Here is an 18,091-nt window from a genome sequence, read left to right as displayed (position 1 = left end):
TCTCTTCTACCTTCTCCCCCCACCTCACTCCTGACGTAGGACATCCCAATCTAATCACCACATCACCTTCCACAAGCCATTTATGTATGTTCCAGGCTAAGAGACCAGTGGCTGATTATGCTGCTTTCATAGGAATAATTCTTGTGGAAGCTCTTTCCAGCACCAGCACCTGACACGCAGACCTTTCCAGCAGCAGGACTGCCCAGGGCTGAGTCTCTGAGCAGCTCACCGGCTTAGTTTAAGCAGAGATGAGGATGAGCCACCTGTAGTGTCATAGCAACCCTCCCCGGGGCTCTCCCAGTTCAAACTGAAACCACCTCCTTGACTGAGAGATGTCATAAGAAACCACTTACCAAACCAAAACCAGGCGAAAAGCACTTGAAAACTGTTTACTCGGGTGACTCGCAGCTCTGAAATTAGCTCACAGATGATGATGCTGCTGCTCTGCCGGTGCTTTGGAGGGTGATTTGCATGTTGCTGTCTCTGTAGGGTGGCTTGGGGGGAGGTCATTTGCCTCCCACCTCCTGTCTTGGCTCTCTGAGACCTCCCAGCTTTGATCCGTGAGAGGGGCTGGCTGGCATCCTTGGGGTTGCCCCTGCAGGCTTCAGGAAAGAATGATAAAACAGCCCAGAGGCACACGTGTGATCTGAATTTCACTGCTTAGATACATCTCCGTGTCCAGAGATTGACTTTACAATCCCTGCTGTAGTCGTCCCATAGGAGATAAATCCTGGCTCCGGCAACCTTCTGAAACGATCTCTGGGCTTCAGACACTCCCCCACTTTATTACCGTTCCACAGTAACAAAGAAGTGCAGGTTCTGTGCCTGCGCCACCAGCTCTCACAATCCATCTGCTTGTCCCTGAATGCACCAGCCCAGTTTCACAAATCCCAGTCCTGTCTCCCTCTTCATCCAGTGACTGCTCTGACCCAGGGACCAGGTGAAGAACAGCATCCCTGGGCTCAGCACAACGGGCTGCTGAGGGTGCTGCCCGCGCAGCTCAGAAATGCAGAAAGATTGGGATGGGAAGGGATCTCAGGAGATCATCTCGTCCAAACGCTCGCTCCAAGAAGAGTGAGCAGTGACACCTTCAGTAGCAACTTTGTCTCATTAATTTAAATTCCACTCAGCTGGGCAGACAAAAACATCTTGAAATCCATTTTAACTTCAAATTTGATTAAGAGCTGTTCTTACAAAAGAAATAGTTTAACATTATTGAGGGAGGCAATTTCAGATCAGTAGACTGCGGGGAAAACGTATTTTTTGTTTTGGTTTTTTTTTTTAGTGACTCACATCAGTTTTGTAAATCATCTCCGCACCTCGCCAACCGCTGTGAGAAGTTGCCACCCTCCCCAGCCGCTCCTCCTGCCCGTAGTTTAGCAGCTCCTCAGGTCGGGAGGTCTCTGACCACGGTGTGTTTCACCCCCGTGCCCGTCCCACCAGCCACCGACAGGTGCACCACCCACGACGACAAGTGCAATTGCAATAAGACGCGTTGGTCCGAGGACAAATTCCTTGAGGTGGGAAGGAGACAGCGAGGGGGGAGGGGAAAGCCTTACGGCAATTTTAAGTGATACGTCGTGAATTAAAAACGCCGAAAGCGGCAGTGTCCGGGGAGAGGCTGCCCCTCGTGCCGTCGCGGGGGTGACGCCGGGGCAGGGGGCGGCTCAGGCGGGTACCGGGGACATTCTCGCCGGCTCTCTCCGATCAGACTCGGCGGGGCGGTCCCGGGGGGCAAGGGCGGAGGAGGGTGGAAGAGGGTGGGTGCTGTGATGCTTGGGCGGTGGATGAAGCCGCTCGTCTCGGCAAGCACGGAGGGGGCTGCGGCAGGGACGCGGGTCTCGGGTTGCCCGTGAGCTGGGGCTGGGCGGCTTCTCCCTCCCGTCGCGCTCGGGAAAAGGTGTATTTTTCCACGGGGAACTTTTCCACGAGCAGAGTGTGTCTTCGGCCCCCAGTCGGAGCCGCCTTGCCCGCCGGAGGGGGCAGCGGGAACCCCGGGCTGAGAGACTCCCGGGCAGCCCTGAGCTGGCTCTGTGTTGACAGTCAGGGCTCTGCGGACAGGGAGGGCTCCCTCCTGGAGAGGGCGAGGCATTTGGGCCGAGGTATGTGATGGGGAGCCCCTCTCGGGTCCCTGCGCAGCTCTGTGAGGGTTGTGATTGAAGGGCTCCATCCTGCTCGGAAGGACTGGTTGGACGCTGGAGCTGTGGGTCCAGGAGAGTGGCAGCAGCACAGTGGGAGGACGAGGAGAAAAGGGTGAGATGAGACGGAGAAATGTGGGATTCTGCTCTGCCAGCAGTGACGGGCTGGCTTGGCTGGGAGGGTGGAAAGGCAGAACTGGTGAGCCGGGAGGGTGCCATTGGCGGTCGTGTCCCCAGTCAGACCTGCCCTGGAAAATGATTGAGTCCGAGCAAGAAAGATCAAAATGGAGCTGTAGAAATGCTCGCTGTTGTGCTAAACAAAGTCTCGAGTTTCTATAAGTTTTTGAATAATAGTTTTTTATATGGAAAAAGCAAGCAGCTGGCTGGGTGACAGAGATGGGGACCAGTTTCCCAAATCTGCACACATACTACAGGGTACATTTAGTATTTATCTTAGCTACTTCATGCATATTAATTATATCATATACATATACATTCTACAGATTTTTGCTAAGTATTTAATATAGGGGTCTTCTTACAGCTAAAGCTAAAAGGCTTATCTCTACAACCGGTCATAATTCATGCATTCTTGGATGAACAGGCGCCTAAAGATTCAAAGTTCTACTGTATTTTATTCTTAGGATAGTAAGGAGGTTTTAGGCCTCTTGACCTTGTAAGGGTCTGTTTTATTTCTTTAGGGGGGTGTAATTAAGTTTTACAATCCGTTTGTTTTATTTTGATGTAATCGCCCATTTGTTTCATGAATTACAATTATTTCTTTATCACAATTCCCTCCCTTTTTTTTATTATTAACTTACTGATTTGTGACTTTTTGATTTTTATAATATTAACTTTGTATATTTTGTCTTAGTTATTGTATACAGTAATAGAGTCAAAAGTTTCAAAAATGTCTTTAAGTTTCCATTCGTTGGTTTATGTCAATTTTATTTTAAATTTTCTGTTGGCGATGTTGTCTTTGCAGATCTTGGCGTTTTCTTGACTTTGGTGTAATGTATTTAAGGAAGTTGCTTTTTTTAATTTTGATTGCAGTTTGTGTAATTAGCATCACTTGATATAGATTTTTCACTTCAGCTCCAGGGGTTCACCTTCTAAAAGATCTTACATATGTATAATCTCTAGGTATAACGACGAATTGGCCTCTCGAGGTTACAAGCTTGTTTCGAGGATTAGCTCTTTAATATTTTAAGTTGTTTTTATAAATGTACAATGTAATTTTTAATAGTACTTTTATTATGTTTCTGGCTAGATTAGTTTGACAAGGATACGCCAAGGATACCCTGAAAAAGTGTCAGTGAGAACAAGCAAATATCTATACCCCTCTTTTTCTGGGTAGTTCTAAAAATCGATTTGCCATTTCTGTCTTGGATAATTATTTTTTCTATTTGTCTTAGTTGAATTTTGCTATGCGTCTCCTGTCTCACAATGGTATAGAGATTTCATGTTACTATATTTTGGCTTAGATATTTGTATAGAGCTTCTGCTCCTAATGTGTTTTCTTGTGTTCTGTTATGATAAGTGCTCATAAAATAGAAGAGGATATTACTAACTTACCCAGTGGTGTCTTGTCATTTGTTTTTCTTCTATTTTTCCTCTTAAATTCTGGATTAACTTTCAGTCTTCTTTAGAGTATCTAGGCTCTGTATTTGACTACTGAATTTTAATTTTACCATCAGGGATCAAATATTGGACTTTGCTTTCTTCTGCTTTTACTGCCCTTTTTGCCTTCGATCATCCATGGCATTTCTTCTTTCATGGCCAGTAGCACCCTTTTTTTTTGGTGAGCTTTTCAATGCATAATAGCAACTTTTCTGGCAACTGAAGTGTTATAATCTCTGTTTTTCGAGTTAAGGTATTGACAAGGAGGGCTCTTGCCTTTATTACTTCATTTATTGTGGTTATTGCATATCTAGATTTATATCCTCTTTTCTAGACAAAATTTTTCTGTGAACCAGAAGTCTTTAGCATCTTTCAGGGGTTCTTCTTTCAAGTCTGGTTGGCTGGAGTACGTTGCTCTTATTGTCTCTAAGCAGTCATGTGCAACTGTATTTTTGGTGGCTTCTTGAAGAAAAAGCTGGATTGATTTATTTTGTGGCTTGGTATTTCAGAAAGCACTGAGGTGAAAGCCAATGATTTAAATCAAGGGCTGGAGCCCTCATCAGTGTTGTTTTAGCTTATGAAAAGCTTTATCAGTTTCTTTACCCCAGGTGAGTATGTTGGACTCACCTTTATGAGTTCACACAGGAGCTTTACTAGAAGTCCATAGCTGTAGATCTATACATGACATTATTTGGTTCTTCTGAGTAATGTTTGGAGCTCTTCCTTTTTCTGTGGCCAAGGAGTCTGGCAGATAGATTCTTTCTTTGCTGTTTTTAGGGTTCGTTGTCTTGCAGTGATTTCATAATCGAGGTAGGAGACTTGTTGTATAGCTCTTACTACTCAATTAATCTGAGACAGTTTAGTATGTTAACAGTTCATTCAAAACATATTATTTTGGATTTTCTTTCTTGTGCAAGGATTTTCTCATTTAAAAGCGAATAGTGATTAACTTTCGGGGCTCCAGGGCAGGCAGAAGAAAGCATCCTTTAGATCCAGGGCAGTAAACTATTTTAGCTCTGGTGTTAATTTAGTCAGCAGTGTATATGGATTTACTACTATGGGGTGCAAGCCTTTAGTTATCTTATTTATTGCTCTAAGATCTTGCACTATCTTATACTTCCCATCAGGTTCTTTTACTGGTAAGATGGGAGTATTATATTTTTATTTATATTTTTTAATAATAACTCATGTTTAATAAACTTTTCTATATTGTGTTGAATCCTTTCCTGATTCTCTGTTTTAGGGGATATTGTTTAATCTTTATTGGCTGTGCCCCTAATTTAACTTTTACTTCAATTGACAATGTTATTTTTGCTCTTCTTGGAGTTCCTGAAGCTCATACTTTGATCCATTACTTCTTCATGTATGCTGCTTGAACTTTGAGTCTCTATTAGGGCAAGATTTAAAATCTCAATCAACTGCTCCTTTTTACTTTGAATTGTATGTTGTTCTGTTAAATTTAATTTCAACTTTCAATGGCTCTCATAAGTCTCTTCTCAGTAAACAAACTGGTGAGTTTGGCATGTATAAGAATCTGTGGATTTCAAATTGCTTTCCTAATTTGTATTTGAAAGGTTTCAAGAAATGAGCTTTTTCTGTTTGACCCATGGCTCCTCTTATCGATACAAAACTTACAGCAGTGGGTATTAAAGTTTGATTAATACCTAAAATGCAGCTCTTGTATTGATTAGAATTATGCTTCCTGATTTTTGTTCTTTTAGCCTTTTTGTATTGGGGATCTTGGGGCTATTTATAGCCTTTTAGGACTCAGCACAGCCCCTTAGGATTCAGTCTAGCCCCCCCTTCTCCCACCCCCGGGTACAAAGGAGTTAATAAATTCTCTCCCTGCTCCCCTTTTCCCAGGATAGCTGTAGTAATCAGGAAGTACAAAAGGTTGTTAAACTGCCAGGACAGAATATTTACAAATCAGAAGATAACAAAAGACAAATATAATAGTCTTGGTATTATCTAGTGTTCTGACAGTATTATTCAAAATTGCACTTCAATTTTGTATATGCATCACTTTTTGGAGATTGGTATTTGTTCATTTTCGCACAAAAATCTTTTTCATCCATACCACCTCCAGTCCGAGTTTTGGTGTCTTTGCTTGGTTACCAGGTCTGTCTGCTGAAATGAACTTTTTATAAATAGTTAATTTCCAACCCATATCGAGAGTAAAGCAGTGGTTCCCCTTCTTATTTCACTACAGCATCCTCCCCCTTCTCATGTTAGCTTGTTTAATGAGTGAGGATCTCTAAAAGTGCCAAACTTGAGACACAGGTAAGCAAAATAATCCATTTTATCACTTGCGAACACATACCAGCTCCTCTAAAATCAAATTTTTAACAGTAAAAAAAACCTCACATGCTTTCTCCTACTACATTGACAAACACAACCACAGACCCACTACAGCAGGGCTTCCAACACAGCATAAATCAATCACTTTCTCTCTTCCTCCTCCTTTCTCTTTATCACCGTTCAAAACCTTCTCCAAATTTAACTGCAAATATGGGTGAAGACATTCAACTGCATACATATACATACTTTTAGGACCTGGTGTTTGTTGTTCTAAAGGACAAAATATATTACAGAAATAACTTTTCTCAAGTCACCAAAATTATAGACTCCCTCGTCCTGCTCCTGCAGGACCCCTCTTCAGTTTCCCCCCTTCCTCCCTCCTCCTGCTCGGGGAAAACAGAGAAAAAGCAGCCAAGAGCTGAAGCTGGCAGTTCACTCCGCGGTGTCTCCGAGGTGTGTGTCGGGAGGGGACACTGGCTCTGCGATGGCACACGGTGCCCCCAGTTCGTGTGCCAGGGCAAGGCAGATGGCTCAGCACGGGCAGGCCGCCGGCAGCCGGGCTGAGAGGGGGTCTGGCGTTGGTGAGCGCGGGGGGCACTGGCAGTGTGAGCCCTGTTTATCACAGGGTTTGGGGCACTGCTCGGACGGGTTGCTAGGCTGATCCCAGTGTGTTTCGTGTGGGCTGGTAGTGCAAAAGAGAAGGTCTAGTTGTTCTCTCCAGTGCTTGAAATAAACTGCAAAATTTAAACTTGTTTTTCAAGAGGTATTGTGAATTTTTTCTCTTTGTTCTAATCACTTTGATTGTAATTTTACTGGCTTTATAATTTTGGGGAACTTTGGTTATATCTTTTCGATTAGATTCAGTCTTTACTGTGAATTTATATTTTTCACCTTGAGGTTTTAATTCAGTTTTGTCAAGAGCTGGTTACAGTGTGTTATTCTTGGAAAATAGAGCTCTTGACACTTTTAATCTCATTTATTTTATTCAAATAGTTTCAAGTCTCTCTGTCTTTTCAGACAATTTCTTTTTAGATGACCTTTTCTTTTACAATAAAAACATTTTACTGCCTGGTCTCTTGAAACAATTTGTTTGGGTCTGCTTATATATACTTTTTGGGCTTCTCTCAGTAAGTCTTTGAGCTCCCCTTTCTCCCATCCATTTAATTTCTTTAGTTCTCTTTTAATATAACTCCAGGCATAATTTATAAAGTGGACTTTCAACAATATTAGGCCAGCTGGTGTATCAGGACTAATGCCTAAATATTGCTGTAAATTTTTCTTTAGTCTTTCTAACCACGTAATAGGGGTTTTATTTTTTTCTTGCTGATCTTTAAATGCCTTTTTGACATTTTTCTCATGGGGAACAGCCTTTTTGGTTCTTTGGGTCAAGGAAGTACAGTACTCAGTCAGGGCTGAGTTACATTCCCAATCGAGTCCTAAGAATTTGTTTAATTGTTCAGCTACTCCCAAGAGGTCTTCTATCAGTTTCCCTATTTCTTTCGTTGTTTTTAAACTTTTGTCTTCTTCACCAGAGCTTTCTTGATCTACTAAAAAGGCTCTAAAGTTTCTTAGGGTTGTCTGTTTTTTCTTTGGGCATTAGTTCTTTTGGGACTTCCATACCCCTGATTTAATAGGGCCGTGAGGTTTACAGCTGAGGGGAGTTGTGGAGAGGGAGGGGGAGTATTTCTTGGGGCTGTGGGAACTACAACCAAGGGAGTTTGTAAAAGATAAGAAGGGTTATAGGGGAGAGATAAGCTACCTAATAGTTCCCATTTCGCTTCTCTTGATCTCTTTTCTATTGGTCTTTCTTTGGTTAACTTACTAATATTCTCAATATCTTCCCAATTTAATATCATTACTCCCAAAGGACTGGTAGTGGTAATATCCAGCAATGCCTGCTTGGGCAATGCCTTCTTGCTCCCTTTTCTCTTGAGGCTACCTTTCTTACTGAATCCTTGCCCCATAGTTTTCTGAGGTCCCTTCTAGATTCTCTCCACCGACTCTCTGGGATCCCTTCTAAATTCTCCCCACTGACACAAAGGTCTCTCCTTAAGACTTTTCCACTGACCCCAGAGGTCCAATCACCAATTCTCTCACTCTGCCCGGTCACTGGCTGTTCCGTTTGCAAAGAGACAGAAACGCAGTTAAAAGGGCTACCGCAATCACTTCGCAGCAAAGCTGCATCTCATTCACTCATTCACTCTGACATCTTTTATCCACCCGACCAGGGAATACTCACAGTCCGTCGTTCTTCCTTGCGTCTTTGTGCATGAGAATTATGGGCCCTTTTTGCTGCAGCAATCTGGAAGCAATCCTTGCTTTTACCATATAACTATATAACGTGTTACTCCAGTCCTGTGGAAAATTAAAGACTCGAAATATGCCGCTGAATTCAGCGGGGGCCCCCCCATTTTGAGTACTAATTAACCCAGCAGGGTTTGGAGAACATCACGTCGGGAAAGTCACCAATTCTGATAAAGTCTCAAGTTTCTATAAGTTTTTGAATAGTAGTTTATTATATGGAAAAAGCAAGCAGCCGGCTGGGTGACAGAGATGGGGACCAGTTTCCCAAATCTGCACACATACTACAGGGTACATTTAGTATTTATCTTAGCTACTTCATGCATATTAATTATATACATATACATTCTACAGGTTTTTGCTAAGTATTTAATATAGGGGTCTTCTTACAGCTAAAGCTAAAAGTGTTATCTCTACAACCGGTCATAATTCATGCATTCTTGGACGAACAGGCGCCTAAAGATTTAAAGTTCTATAATGGTGGAGGGGGACGGACAGAATGCTCTTAGGTCAATGTGATCACGCTTTATTAGAGGGAAGACAACTTATATGCTGTTTGTGACACAGAGATGTTATTCTTTTCCAGGTTACATTGGATACATAAGGAAAACACATTGAGCTGTACAGTACCAATTGGACCACAGCAGGTGTCCATAAAACTTGTTTTTCTGCCAAAAAAACTCCTTCTTCACCTTGGCACAAGGCCTGCAGCCATATTGGTGGCGCAGTATTTTTTACTGTCTGCACCCAGCCATGCCAAGGCAAAAGGTCGCAGAAATGCAATAGAAATTGTTCACACAATTTCTGTCCTCCAACAGTTCTACTATATTTTATTCTTAGGAGAGTAAAGAGGTTTTAGGGCTCTTGACCTTGTAAGGGTCTGTTTTATTTCTTTAGGGGGGGTGTAATTAAGTTTTACAATCCATTTGTTTTATTTTGATGTAATCACCCATTTGTTTCACGAATCACGATTATTTATTTATCACACTGTGGTGAGAGGGGGAAGAAAGCACCTACTGAAGAGGCATAAGAAAATACCAAAGAGGCATAAGAAAAAACTCTTGTAACTGTAGTAACCTAAAACTAGTAATGCTGCTGAAAGAAGGGGAGTTTGGAAGCTTTGGCTAAAAATGAACTATCCTAGTTAAGTGAATGTGTTGTTTTCTAATGCATGAGAGGTTTCTTGGAATAGACTGGATGCTTCTTAACCCTGAGGGAACGCTCTCTAGCTTCTGCTGAACTCAGAGCGGTTTGCACTGTTATTCATGGGGTTCATTGCAGTGGAAGTCAGAGGAGCGAATATTAAGTAACACAGATTCCCCTGTTTTGGGTTCTTGTAGCAATTCCATCAGTGTCTTGAGTCACTGGCACTGTAGGAGGAAGCACTGACTAGTGAGTTGTATGTGAATGCCCTTTTCTTGTTCATATGCCCTGCTTGGCCACACAAAAATGGCAGGACAGCATGATGGTGACTGAGCAACAGTCTGCCTGCCAGGAATTAGTTTTACGTGTGTAGTTCAGGGAGCAGCTAGTACCTGTGCCCCAAGTTTTCTTTCTCACTTGATTTCTACTGACTCTCAAGGCATTTGCTCCATCCATCCAAGAGTGGTTCCAATGAAATTTTTCCTGTTCAGGGCTTTCACAGGGCCAAGTTCTGCAGTGAAGGCCTTGGTGTCCAGTTTGGTGTTACCATGGAGCTAAGTTGGGTGACACTAGAATGATGCAGCCTCCTGGATGCCTGTTCTAGAATATCTCTCTGTGCCAATATTTGTGCCTGTGTCACCAATTTGAGGAGCTAAACAAGGAAGAAAATCAAAACCTTCAGCAGAACTGGCCTTTTGGTACAAGGCCAGTCACAGCAGGTTCAGAGGAGCATCAAGAGCCTGAGGAGGAAGCAACTGGGGCCACTTGCTTAACAACAATTAGCCATCACCTTGCCTTTGTCATGACATCAGCAGATATATTGGCACAAGGTGCTTAGGAGTAATTCTACTTCCGTCTTGATTTGTTTGGTCACTGGTACAGGGAGAAGCCTCTGTGCCAGTCACAGTTACCATATAAAACCATGCAGATGTTCCATATGTAGAGGTGAGGCCAGATGGGCAGTGCCTAGTGCTGGGTGTGCCTTGCTGGCAGTGCCCTTGTGGTTTGGATCAAGGTCTAGTGTGTGATGGCAGGAGAGACTGGAGACTTTACCCTCAGTAAATCAGTGTAGCTGTACTGTCATTTAACTCCCTAAGGGTTGTGCTTCCCATGCTTGTCAAGAGCTTGGACTGTGTCTTCTGGCTTTGTGATTCCTCCCTCTGCTCTCATCTTGAGGTTGTGTTTTGTTTTTTTTTCTCTCACAGACACTCCTGACCAAATAAATACTTTAAAACCCCTGAAATCTGAACAAGCTAGCAACACAGGAACAGACTCACAATTCTTATTTTTGGTGGTGCTTTCACTGGGGAACAGGTGATATGCTACCAACTCACTTCTTTGCTGTCTCTACTGGCTTTTAAAATTATCTTCGGCTGGGGCTGGGAACTCTGTCCAACACTTTAAATGCTGTCTGGTGGAACTTCAGATTCCACCACTGCCCTGCCAGCAAAGAATTAAGTATAATCATCTTTATTCAGATTTTTCTGTTAAAAAGCAAAATGTTCACATTCTTATTTTTTGTACAATTGCATAAAACCTCCCATCTGTGCAAGGTGGATGGGTTAATGTCATCCAATCATCAATATGTTGCTCTATCAGATAGGAAACTACTTCTTCAACATTAACAGGAGAAAGATTGTGTTAGAGACAGAAAAACAACCCCTGAAATCCTTGAAGAAATTCAGACATTGACTTCACTATCATTTCAAATCAGAGGTGAGACTACACATCAGTTTTAAGTGACCTGTTCCTTGGTCTGTAAGAAACTTGTTCCAGAACAGCAAAATAATCAGAAATCCCCTGAATCCATGTGTAGCCTGCTGTTGGACCATCCTTCCTTTCTGGCATGTCTCTTGATTTTAAAAACAGAGAAAAAAAGGATCATTCAGATTAGACAAAGTAAAAAAATTTCAAGCCTAATAGGCTTGAAGTGTTTAATCACGAATATGCTCTACTGCACTCTATCTCTTCACTTATTAATGCTGCTGGATGCCATGGGTGACTGACTCCCTGGAAAAGAGGACAGCATCTTCAGTGCAGGACCTGCTGTGAAACTCTTGCACAAATTTGTAGTTAACAGTGGTATTGTGGGGTAGCAAGATTTGCTCTCTTTGTGACCACAGGTAATTCTGAGGTCTTTATTCTCACAGTCTCCTCGGATGTGCATCTCCTTCCAAAGAGATGCTCCTCTTCTAGCCATGTGCCAGTATTCTCTCTTGAGCTGTGAGGGTTAAGTAATGCTTAGACTTAAATTTTATGCACATGCACACAAGGAGTGTGCATGGCTTTCAACAGACATGCAGTAATAGGAAACTACTGTTTGGTGGCACAAAGCTGTATCAGTTTCCTGGCTGACTCACGGATAACATCTCCCTTTTATCTGGTTGCCCTTTCCAGAAGCTTTCTGCAGCCAAATTCTGCCTTCCCTTCCATCTTAAGTATTCATAAGGGGGTTATGTGGTCTGCTTCCCAAAAAGCTAAAAGCTGTGAGGTGCAAAACTGCTCCTTTCAGGTAAAGAAGACCCAAAAGAGATTACAAAAAAACCATTGGGAAACTTTTCTTGACACGGTGCTGAATATGATTCTCCTGTATTAGAGTGGAAAGAATCTGACTGCAGACTGTACTGGGTTCCTCATTTTGGCAGCCTTTCTCTACCCAGGTCTGTGTGTAAGTGCTCCTGCTCCCCTTTGTGCCTTGCAGTGCATCTTTCCTCCCTCCACCGCGCTCACCGCGTTGCTCGGTGTTCCCACCAGGATGAAACCCTTCACAGCTCCATTCCCAGGGACCTTGGTTTGGCACAGTGAAGCCCCAGCATCCTGACACTACATGGAAGACATCAGGTTGTAGTGTTTTATTTGTGCTTATGGAGCTTCACTAAGAAATACTCAGGATCATTTGAGATCCTTGCAAGTTGGTAAATGATGAGACGGCACTTAGAGTCACCCATTTTTCTTCTTTAAAGAATTTGACAGGTAACTTTTGGAAAGAGATATTACCACAAAGGGAAGGGTGTTGCTAGAGGACCAGGTGATGTGTTATTGCCTAGAGGAAGTGTAGAAACACTCCATAGTTGCCAATCTGAGAGACTGGAGGTGTGTTGGAAAAATCATAGAACAACAAGGCTTTTGTTCAACAGAGATTAAAAAAAATGACTGAGGAAAAAAAATCTCACCAGAGATTTTTCCTTCCCCCCACAGCTGAGGAGTGATTAATCTGAAATGGAAAATTCTGTTCCGTTACCAAACTGACCTATAGCTCTCTATAGCAAGCATAATATAGTTCTCTGTTACATTTTGCACATTTTTGGTTTGTCTCACGGAACTTCTGCTTTTACTATTGCATTGTATTTATTTTATTTCTTTTAAATTATGCAACCTTTTACCAAAAGGTAAACAGAGATTAAAGCAGAGAAGACACTTAAATGTTTTGCACCTTTCAGACAGAAGTTTCTTTAAAGAACATATTCCTTGTGAAAAGTTACTGCTTTTTAACTTTGTTAAGAACATGGCACCACTTTCACTACATGGAGTTTGAGGGAGACATTGGCACATTGGTGACAGAACCCTTCAATTAAACTTTGTGCACTTGCACAGCTTATTTCACAATGTTAAAAGCTGTTGGACTTTTTGGAAGATAAACTCAGCTCTACTATTTCATCTACTGTAATATATCTCATTAAATCTACACTTTGAGCTTCAGAGATCTACACTTGGGGAGTGACCAGGACAGTCACACTAGGTTTGTAAAAGCAGAAATTAAACACCTTAGAAGCAGCTCTCATCTTGCCTCAAATATTCATATGTGCTTGGTCTGCCATTCCCTGCAAGGTCAGAAGGAGGAGCTCTAACGTTGTTGGTAAAACGCTAAAAACTAATTCCCCTAAATACCCCTGTTTGGCACCACTCTGTTTCTATTTGCCTGACTGATTAGTCGCCTACTGAATGCTAGTATTGCCGAATCTTACCTCTTCTACTCTTGTTAATAATGTAAATCAGGAGAAAATGGAGATCTTCAGCTGTTTTCTCCTGCTGCTTGTGATCAGTGATATTTATTGTCCCAAACCCCTACTTGGGTATGCAGCAGCACTTTGCTGGACCTTTTCCTCCTGTCTGGTTTTGTTACTGAATTTGTAGCAAATTTACACACCTACCACTGTGTTTGTCACTTCAGACTCCATCTCCCACCTTTTCTTTCCAGAAGAAGGAAGTGCCAGACCACAGAGTTGTAGGTGCTCTCAGAGACGCTGACCTGTTAAAAATCTTGTCCAGCTGAGCAGTGAATTCTCTGGTGTCTTGAAAGCAGAGGCAGGTGAGTCTCTTGCTTTCTTTGGGTCCAACCCCAAGCCTTGCTCTGCCAAATCCACCACTTAACCAAGTCCCTAAGTGCCAGACCTACATGTCTGTTAATACCTCCAGGGATGGTGACCACTTTCCTGGGCAGCCTGTGCCAATGCTTGATAACTCAGTGAGTAAATATCTCCTAATGTCCTCCCTAAACATTCCCTGGCCCAACTTGAGGCCATTTCTTCTGGTCCTAAAATGCCACAATCTTCCCTTCCTGCTTCTTCATGTGCTTTTGTGCATTGACCTTTGGGGCCTCAATGGTGGGTCCAGAGGGTGCTGGTTTTGCTTTAACTTCATTTTATGGGGAGGAAAGGGCAGAAATGCTGATGCAAATGCTGAGAATGCAGCTAGAATAATTTAACTGTTTGTTGCTGCATCATTAATAATCTATTCCTCTCCATCCCTCCCTTTTGCCAGAAGAAGAGAGAGAGTAAGGGCAGGAGGGTAGGGGAACTGTATATCCATCACCAGGATCCACTGGAAGAGCTGAGCAGGTCATATCCAGCATGGCCTTTGTAGGGTTGGGAAGCAGCCTTGAAACTTGCTTTACCAAGGCAGTTCTTGTCCTTAATTTTCTGCATCTTCCTCCAGAGTTGCCTTGTATCCGTTCCCCTCCCACTATCCATCCATTCCACTAGGCTGCTGTGCCATGAAAAATGACCAAGGCTCTCTGTAGGGGTGGGTGGTTGGTTTCAAAAGGCAGCAACTGCTGGTTCAACAGGCTGGGAGACTGTTTGGTTTGGGGGGAAGGACACGTGGATCAGGAGAAAAAACTCATCATGGGAGTTAGCTGTCAGGGCAGCAGCTCCACACAGTGTCTGTTGACAGAGCTCCAGGAATGTTCATAAGGAGCATTCCTATTTCAGTAGCCCCAGGTCATTTTGCATATATATCTCATGTCCAGAATGGCCTGAAATTCTGGAAGATGATAGATAAGGCTTCTAATGCTCTTCCCAGAGTTTGTTGTGCACCTATAAAGATGGTACCCGACCGTGAAGCAAGGCTTGTGGTCTGCTGCCACGTCTATCAGAGTCTATTTCTTCTTTCCTTCCATTCAGGTCCCGACAGCAGTCTCAGGAGAGCAGGCTCTGGCCGGAGAGATGATGCTCAGGATGCCCAACTCCCTGCTAAAGCTGCCCAGGGTGCTGCTGAGCCACAAGCACAGGGCTCTCTTCATCCTCACCCTCATGTTGGTGTCCTTTGCCTACCTCACGTTGTACTGGAGAATCGCGGAGGACTCCTACGGCAGTGGCCTCTACGACCTGCCTGGGGAATTCAACTGTGCTCACTCTGTGCCTTTTTCCCTTCCAAATGCTGGGGAGCCCTCTCCTTCCAGAGGGAACGTGTTTTTCGTGGAGACCTCAGAGCGGACTAACCCAGGTTACCTGTTCTCGTGCTCTGTGGAGTCAGCGGCCAGGACACACCCCGGGACAAGTGTTGTGGTGCTCATGAAAGGCTTGGCAAAAGGAAATGCCTCCTTACCCAAACACTGGGTTTTCTCCTTGCTGAGCTGCTTCCCCAACGTGGAAATCCGGCCCCTGGACTTGCCAGAGCTCTTTTCTGGAACGCCTCTGAAGAAGTGGTACTTGTGGCCTCTGCGGCACTGGGAGCCTTACTTCCTACCCGTCCTGTCTGATGCCTGCAGAATTGTCCTCATGTGGAAATTTGGTGGCATCTACCTCGATACAGACTTCATTGTGCTTAGGAACTTACAGAACCTCACCAATTCCCTCGGGATACAGAGTGAGGATGAACTGAATGGGGCCTTTTTGTCCTTTAAGCCCAAGCACAGGTTCATGGCGCTTTGCATGAAAGACTTTGTGAAGAACTACAATGCCTGGATCTGGGGACACCAGGGCCCACATCTCCTAACACGTGTCTTCAAGAAGTGGTGCCCCACCAGGACTATTCAGAGCATGAGCTGCAAAGGGGTGAGGGCTCTTGACCCAGAAGCAGTTTATCCTATTCCCTGGCAGGACTGGAAGAAGTTATTTGAGGCAATCAGTGCCTCGGAGCTTCACAAACTCCTTAAGAACACCTATGCAGTGCACATATGGAATCAAATGAACCACAGGACCAGGCTAGAGATCCCTTCCCAGGCTCTGCTGGCTCAGCTCTATTCTCAGTTCTGCCCTGCCACCTATGCAAAGATGAAACAGGACTCTCAAAAGCGGTCAAGGCCTGCAATGTGACCTGTGGGCCCTTGGCAGCAGAGAAGTTCCCCAACCTGAAGCAAACTGAGTGCCTTTGACCTTCCACAGAGTTGTTTTCTAGACCAGGGAGCAGATGTTCATGTGACAGCTCTATGATTTTGTACCATTTCCAATATCTGCCTCAGACCCTGAGGTGTTTCAAGTATTCACCAGAGCCTGAGTTCAGCCTCACTTGTTGTCCTTCAGGACACTTGGTGCTGCAGGGAAGGTTGTACCCATTCATCAGTGTCTCTCAGTTGGTCTTCTGTTGCTGTTCTCTCAGCTGTTCTCTCAGCTGTTCCTCCTGTGTATCAAGGCCTGAGCAGTCTCTCGTGCAGTTTCGAGAGCTTTAGGAACCCTTGGCTTGGTCTCTGCAGCATTTACAGAATATCACAGAATATTCCGAGTTGGAAGGGATCCACAAGGATCATCGAGTCCAACTCCTGGTCCTGCACAGGACCATCCCCAAGAGTCACACCCTATGCCTGAGAGTATCATGCACACCTTGAGCTCTGCCAGCCTTCGTGCTTTCCCCACTGCCCTGGGGAGCCTGTTCAGTGCCCAACCACCCTTGGGGGAAGAACCTTTTCCTAATATCCAACCTGAACCTCCTCTGACACAACTTCAGGCCATTCCCAGGGGTCCTGTCACTGGTCCCCACAGAGCAGAGCTTAGTCCCTGCCCCTCCTCTTCCCCTCCCAAGGAAGTTGTAACTGCAGTGAGGTCTCCCCTCAGTCTCCTCTTTTCCAGCTGAACACACCAAGTGCCCTCAGTGTCCTCACACGCATTCAAATCAAGGCCCTTCACCATCTTCATTGTCCTCCTTTGGACACTCTCTAATGGCTTAATGTCTTTCTTATATTATGGTGCCCCAATATTGCAGGTGAGGCTGCCCCAGGGCAGAGCAGAGTGAGACAATCCCCTCCCTGGCCTGGCAGGTGATGCTGGGCCTGATGCCCCCCAGGACAGGGTTGGCCCTCCTGGCTGCCAGGGCACTGCTGTCTCATGTCCCACTGGCCATTGACCAGGACCCCCAGGACCCTTTCCTGGCACTGCTTACCAGCATCTCATTCCCCAGTCTGTTCCTACATCTGTGGTCACCCCATCCCAGGTGCAGAATCTGGCACTTGTCTTTGTTAAACTTCACAGGATTGGTGATTGCCCAATCCTCTAACTTATCAAGGTCTCTCTGAATGGCCTTTCTGTCTTCAAGGGAGTCAACAGCCCCTCCCAGTTTTGTATCATCTTCAAACTTGCTCAGTATCCCTTCCAGTCCTGTGTCCAAGTCATTTATGAAGATGTAGAAGAGCACTGGGCCTAAGACGGAGCCCTGTGGAACCCCACCAGTGACAGGTCCCCAGTCCGACGTCACTCCAGTCACTGTCACCCTCTGTACAGGACTTGTGAGCCAATTGCTCACCCACCACATGATGAGTTTATCCATCTGTGGAATGGACATTTTGTCCAGAAGGGTACTGGGAGAGACAGTATCCAAAGCTTTATTGAAATCCGAAGGATTACATCAACTGGCTTCCCTTGATCAACCAAGTGGGTTACCTTGTCCTAAAAGGAAATCAGGTTTGATCAGCAGGACTTTCCCGTCGTGAAGTCATGCTGGCTGTGACCAATGACTGCATTGCCCTTCAGTTGTTTTTCAATATCTCCCAGAATAATCTTCTTCATAACTTTACCAAGCACTGAAGTGAGACTGACAGGCCTGTAGTTTCCAGGGTCATCCTTCTTGTCTTTTTTGAAAATTGGAACAACATTAGCCAGTTTCCAGTCAACTGGGACCTCTCCAGATTTCCAAGACAGTGCAAAAATCATCGAGAGAGGCCTTGCGGTGGCATCAGCAGCTCTTTGAGCTATCTCAGATGAATCCCACCAGGCCCCAGAGATTTATAGGGACCCAGCTGGAGCAGCAGAGAAGGCTGATGTAAATTTAAAGTAAATCTGATTCAGCCTTTAATGTGAGCAGCAGTATGTTTCATGGTTTGTCAGATGCTAAGTCGCAGCACACTTCTGATTTAACACTACATTGCAGACCAAAAGAGAGTG

At 44.3% G+C, this 18,091-nt stretch overlaps 1 protein-coding gene and 1 long non-coding RNA gene across 5 annotated transcripts in view; one reads left to right on the top strand and one right to left on the bottom strand.

The window, feature by feature from the left end:
• The window catches only part of LOC135414008 (uncharacterized), a 220,626-nt gene that overhangs the window by 62,901 nt on the left and 139,634 nt on the right, over window positions 1-18,091 (bottom strand). The gene's annotated exons all lie outside the window — the stretch shown is intronic.
• A4GALT (alpha 1,4-galactosyltransferase (P1PK blood group)) lies at window positions 1,967-17,015 on the top strand. 4 transcript variants are annotated; one of them, XM_064654194.1, is made up of 4 exons: window positions 1,973-2,102; window positions 10,703-12,338; window positions 13,696-13,806; window positions 14,900-17,015. In XM_064654194.1, exon 4 carries the CDS (start codon window positions 14,942-14,944, stop codon window positions 16,031-16,033), a length of 1,092 nt encoding a protein of 363 aa, XP_064510264.1. In that variant the 5' UTR covers window positions 1,973-2,102; window positions 10,703-12,338; window positions 13,696-13,806; window positions 14,900-14,941; the 3' UTR covers window positions 16,034-17,015. The 4 variants fall into 4 exon arrangements, with proteins under 4 accessions (XP_064510266.1, XP_064510264.1, XP_064510265.1 ...); XM_064654195.1 differs by lacking the exon at window positions 1,973-2,102 and having other exon boundaries at window positions 8,388-12,165; window positions 12,252-12,338; XM_064654196.1 differs by lacking the exon at window positions 10,703-12,338 and having other exon boundaries at window positions 1,967-2,102.

This window comes from Pseudopipra pipra, chromosome 5, assembly GCF_036250125.1.
Source record: "Pseudopipra pipra isolate bDixPip1 chromosome 5, bDixPip1.hap1, whole genome shotgun sequence".
In the NCBI taxonomy this organism is placed as follows: Eukaryota; Metazoa; Chordata; class Aves; order Passeriformes; family Pipridae; genus Pseudopipra; species Pseudopipra pipra.
This window is presented reverse-complemented; position numbering and strand designations above follow the sequence as displayed.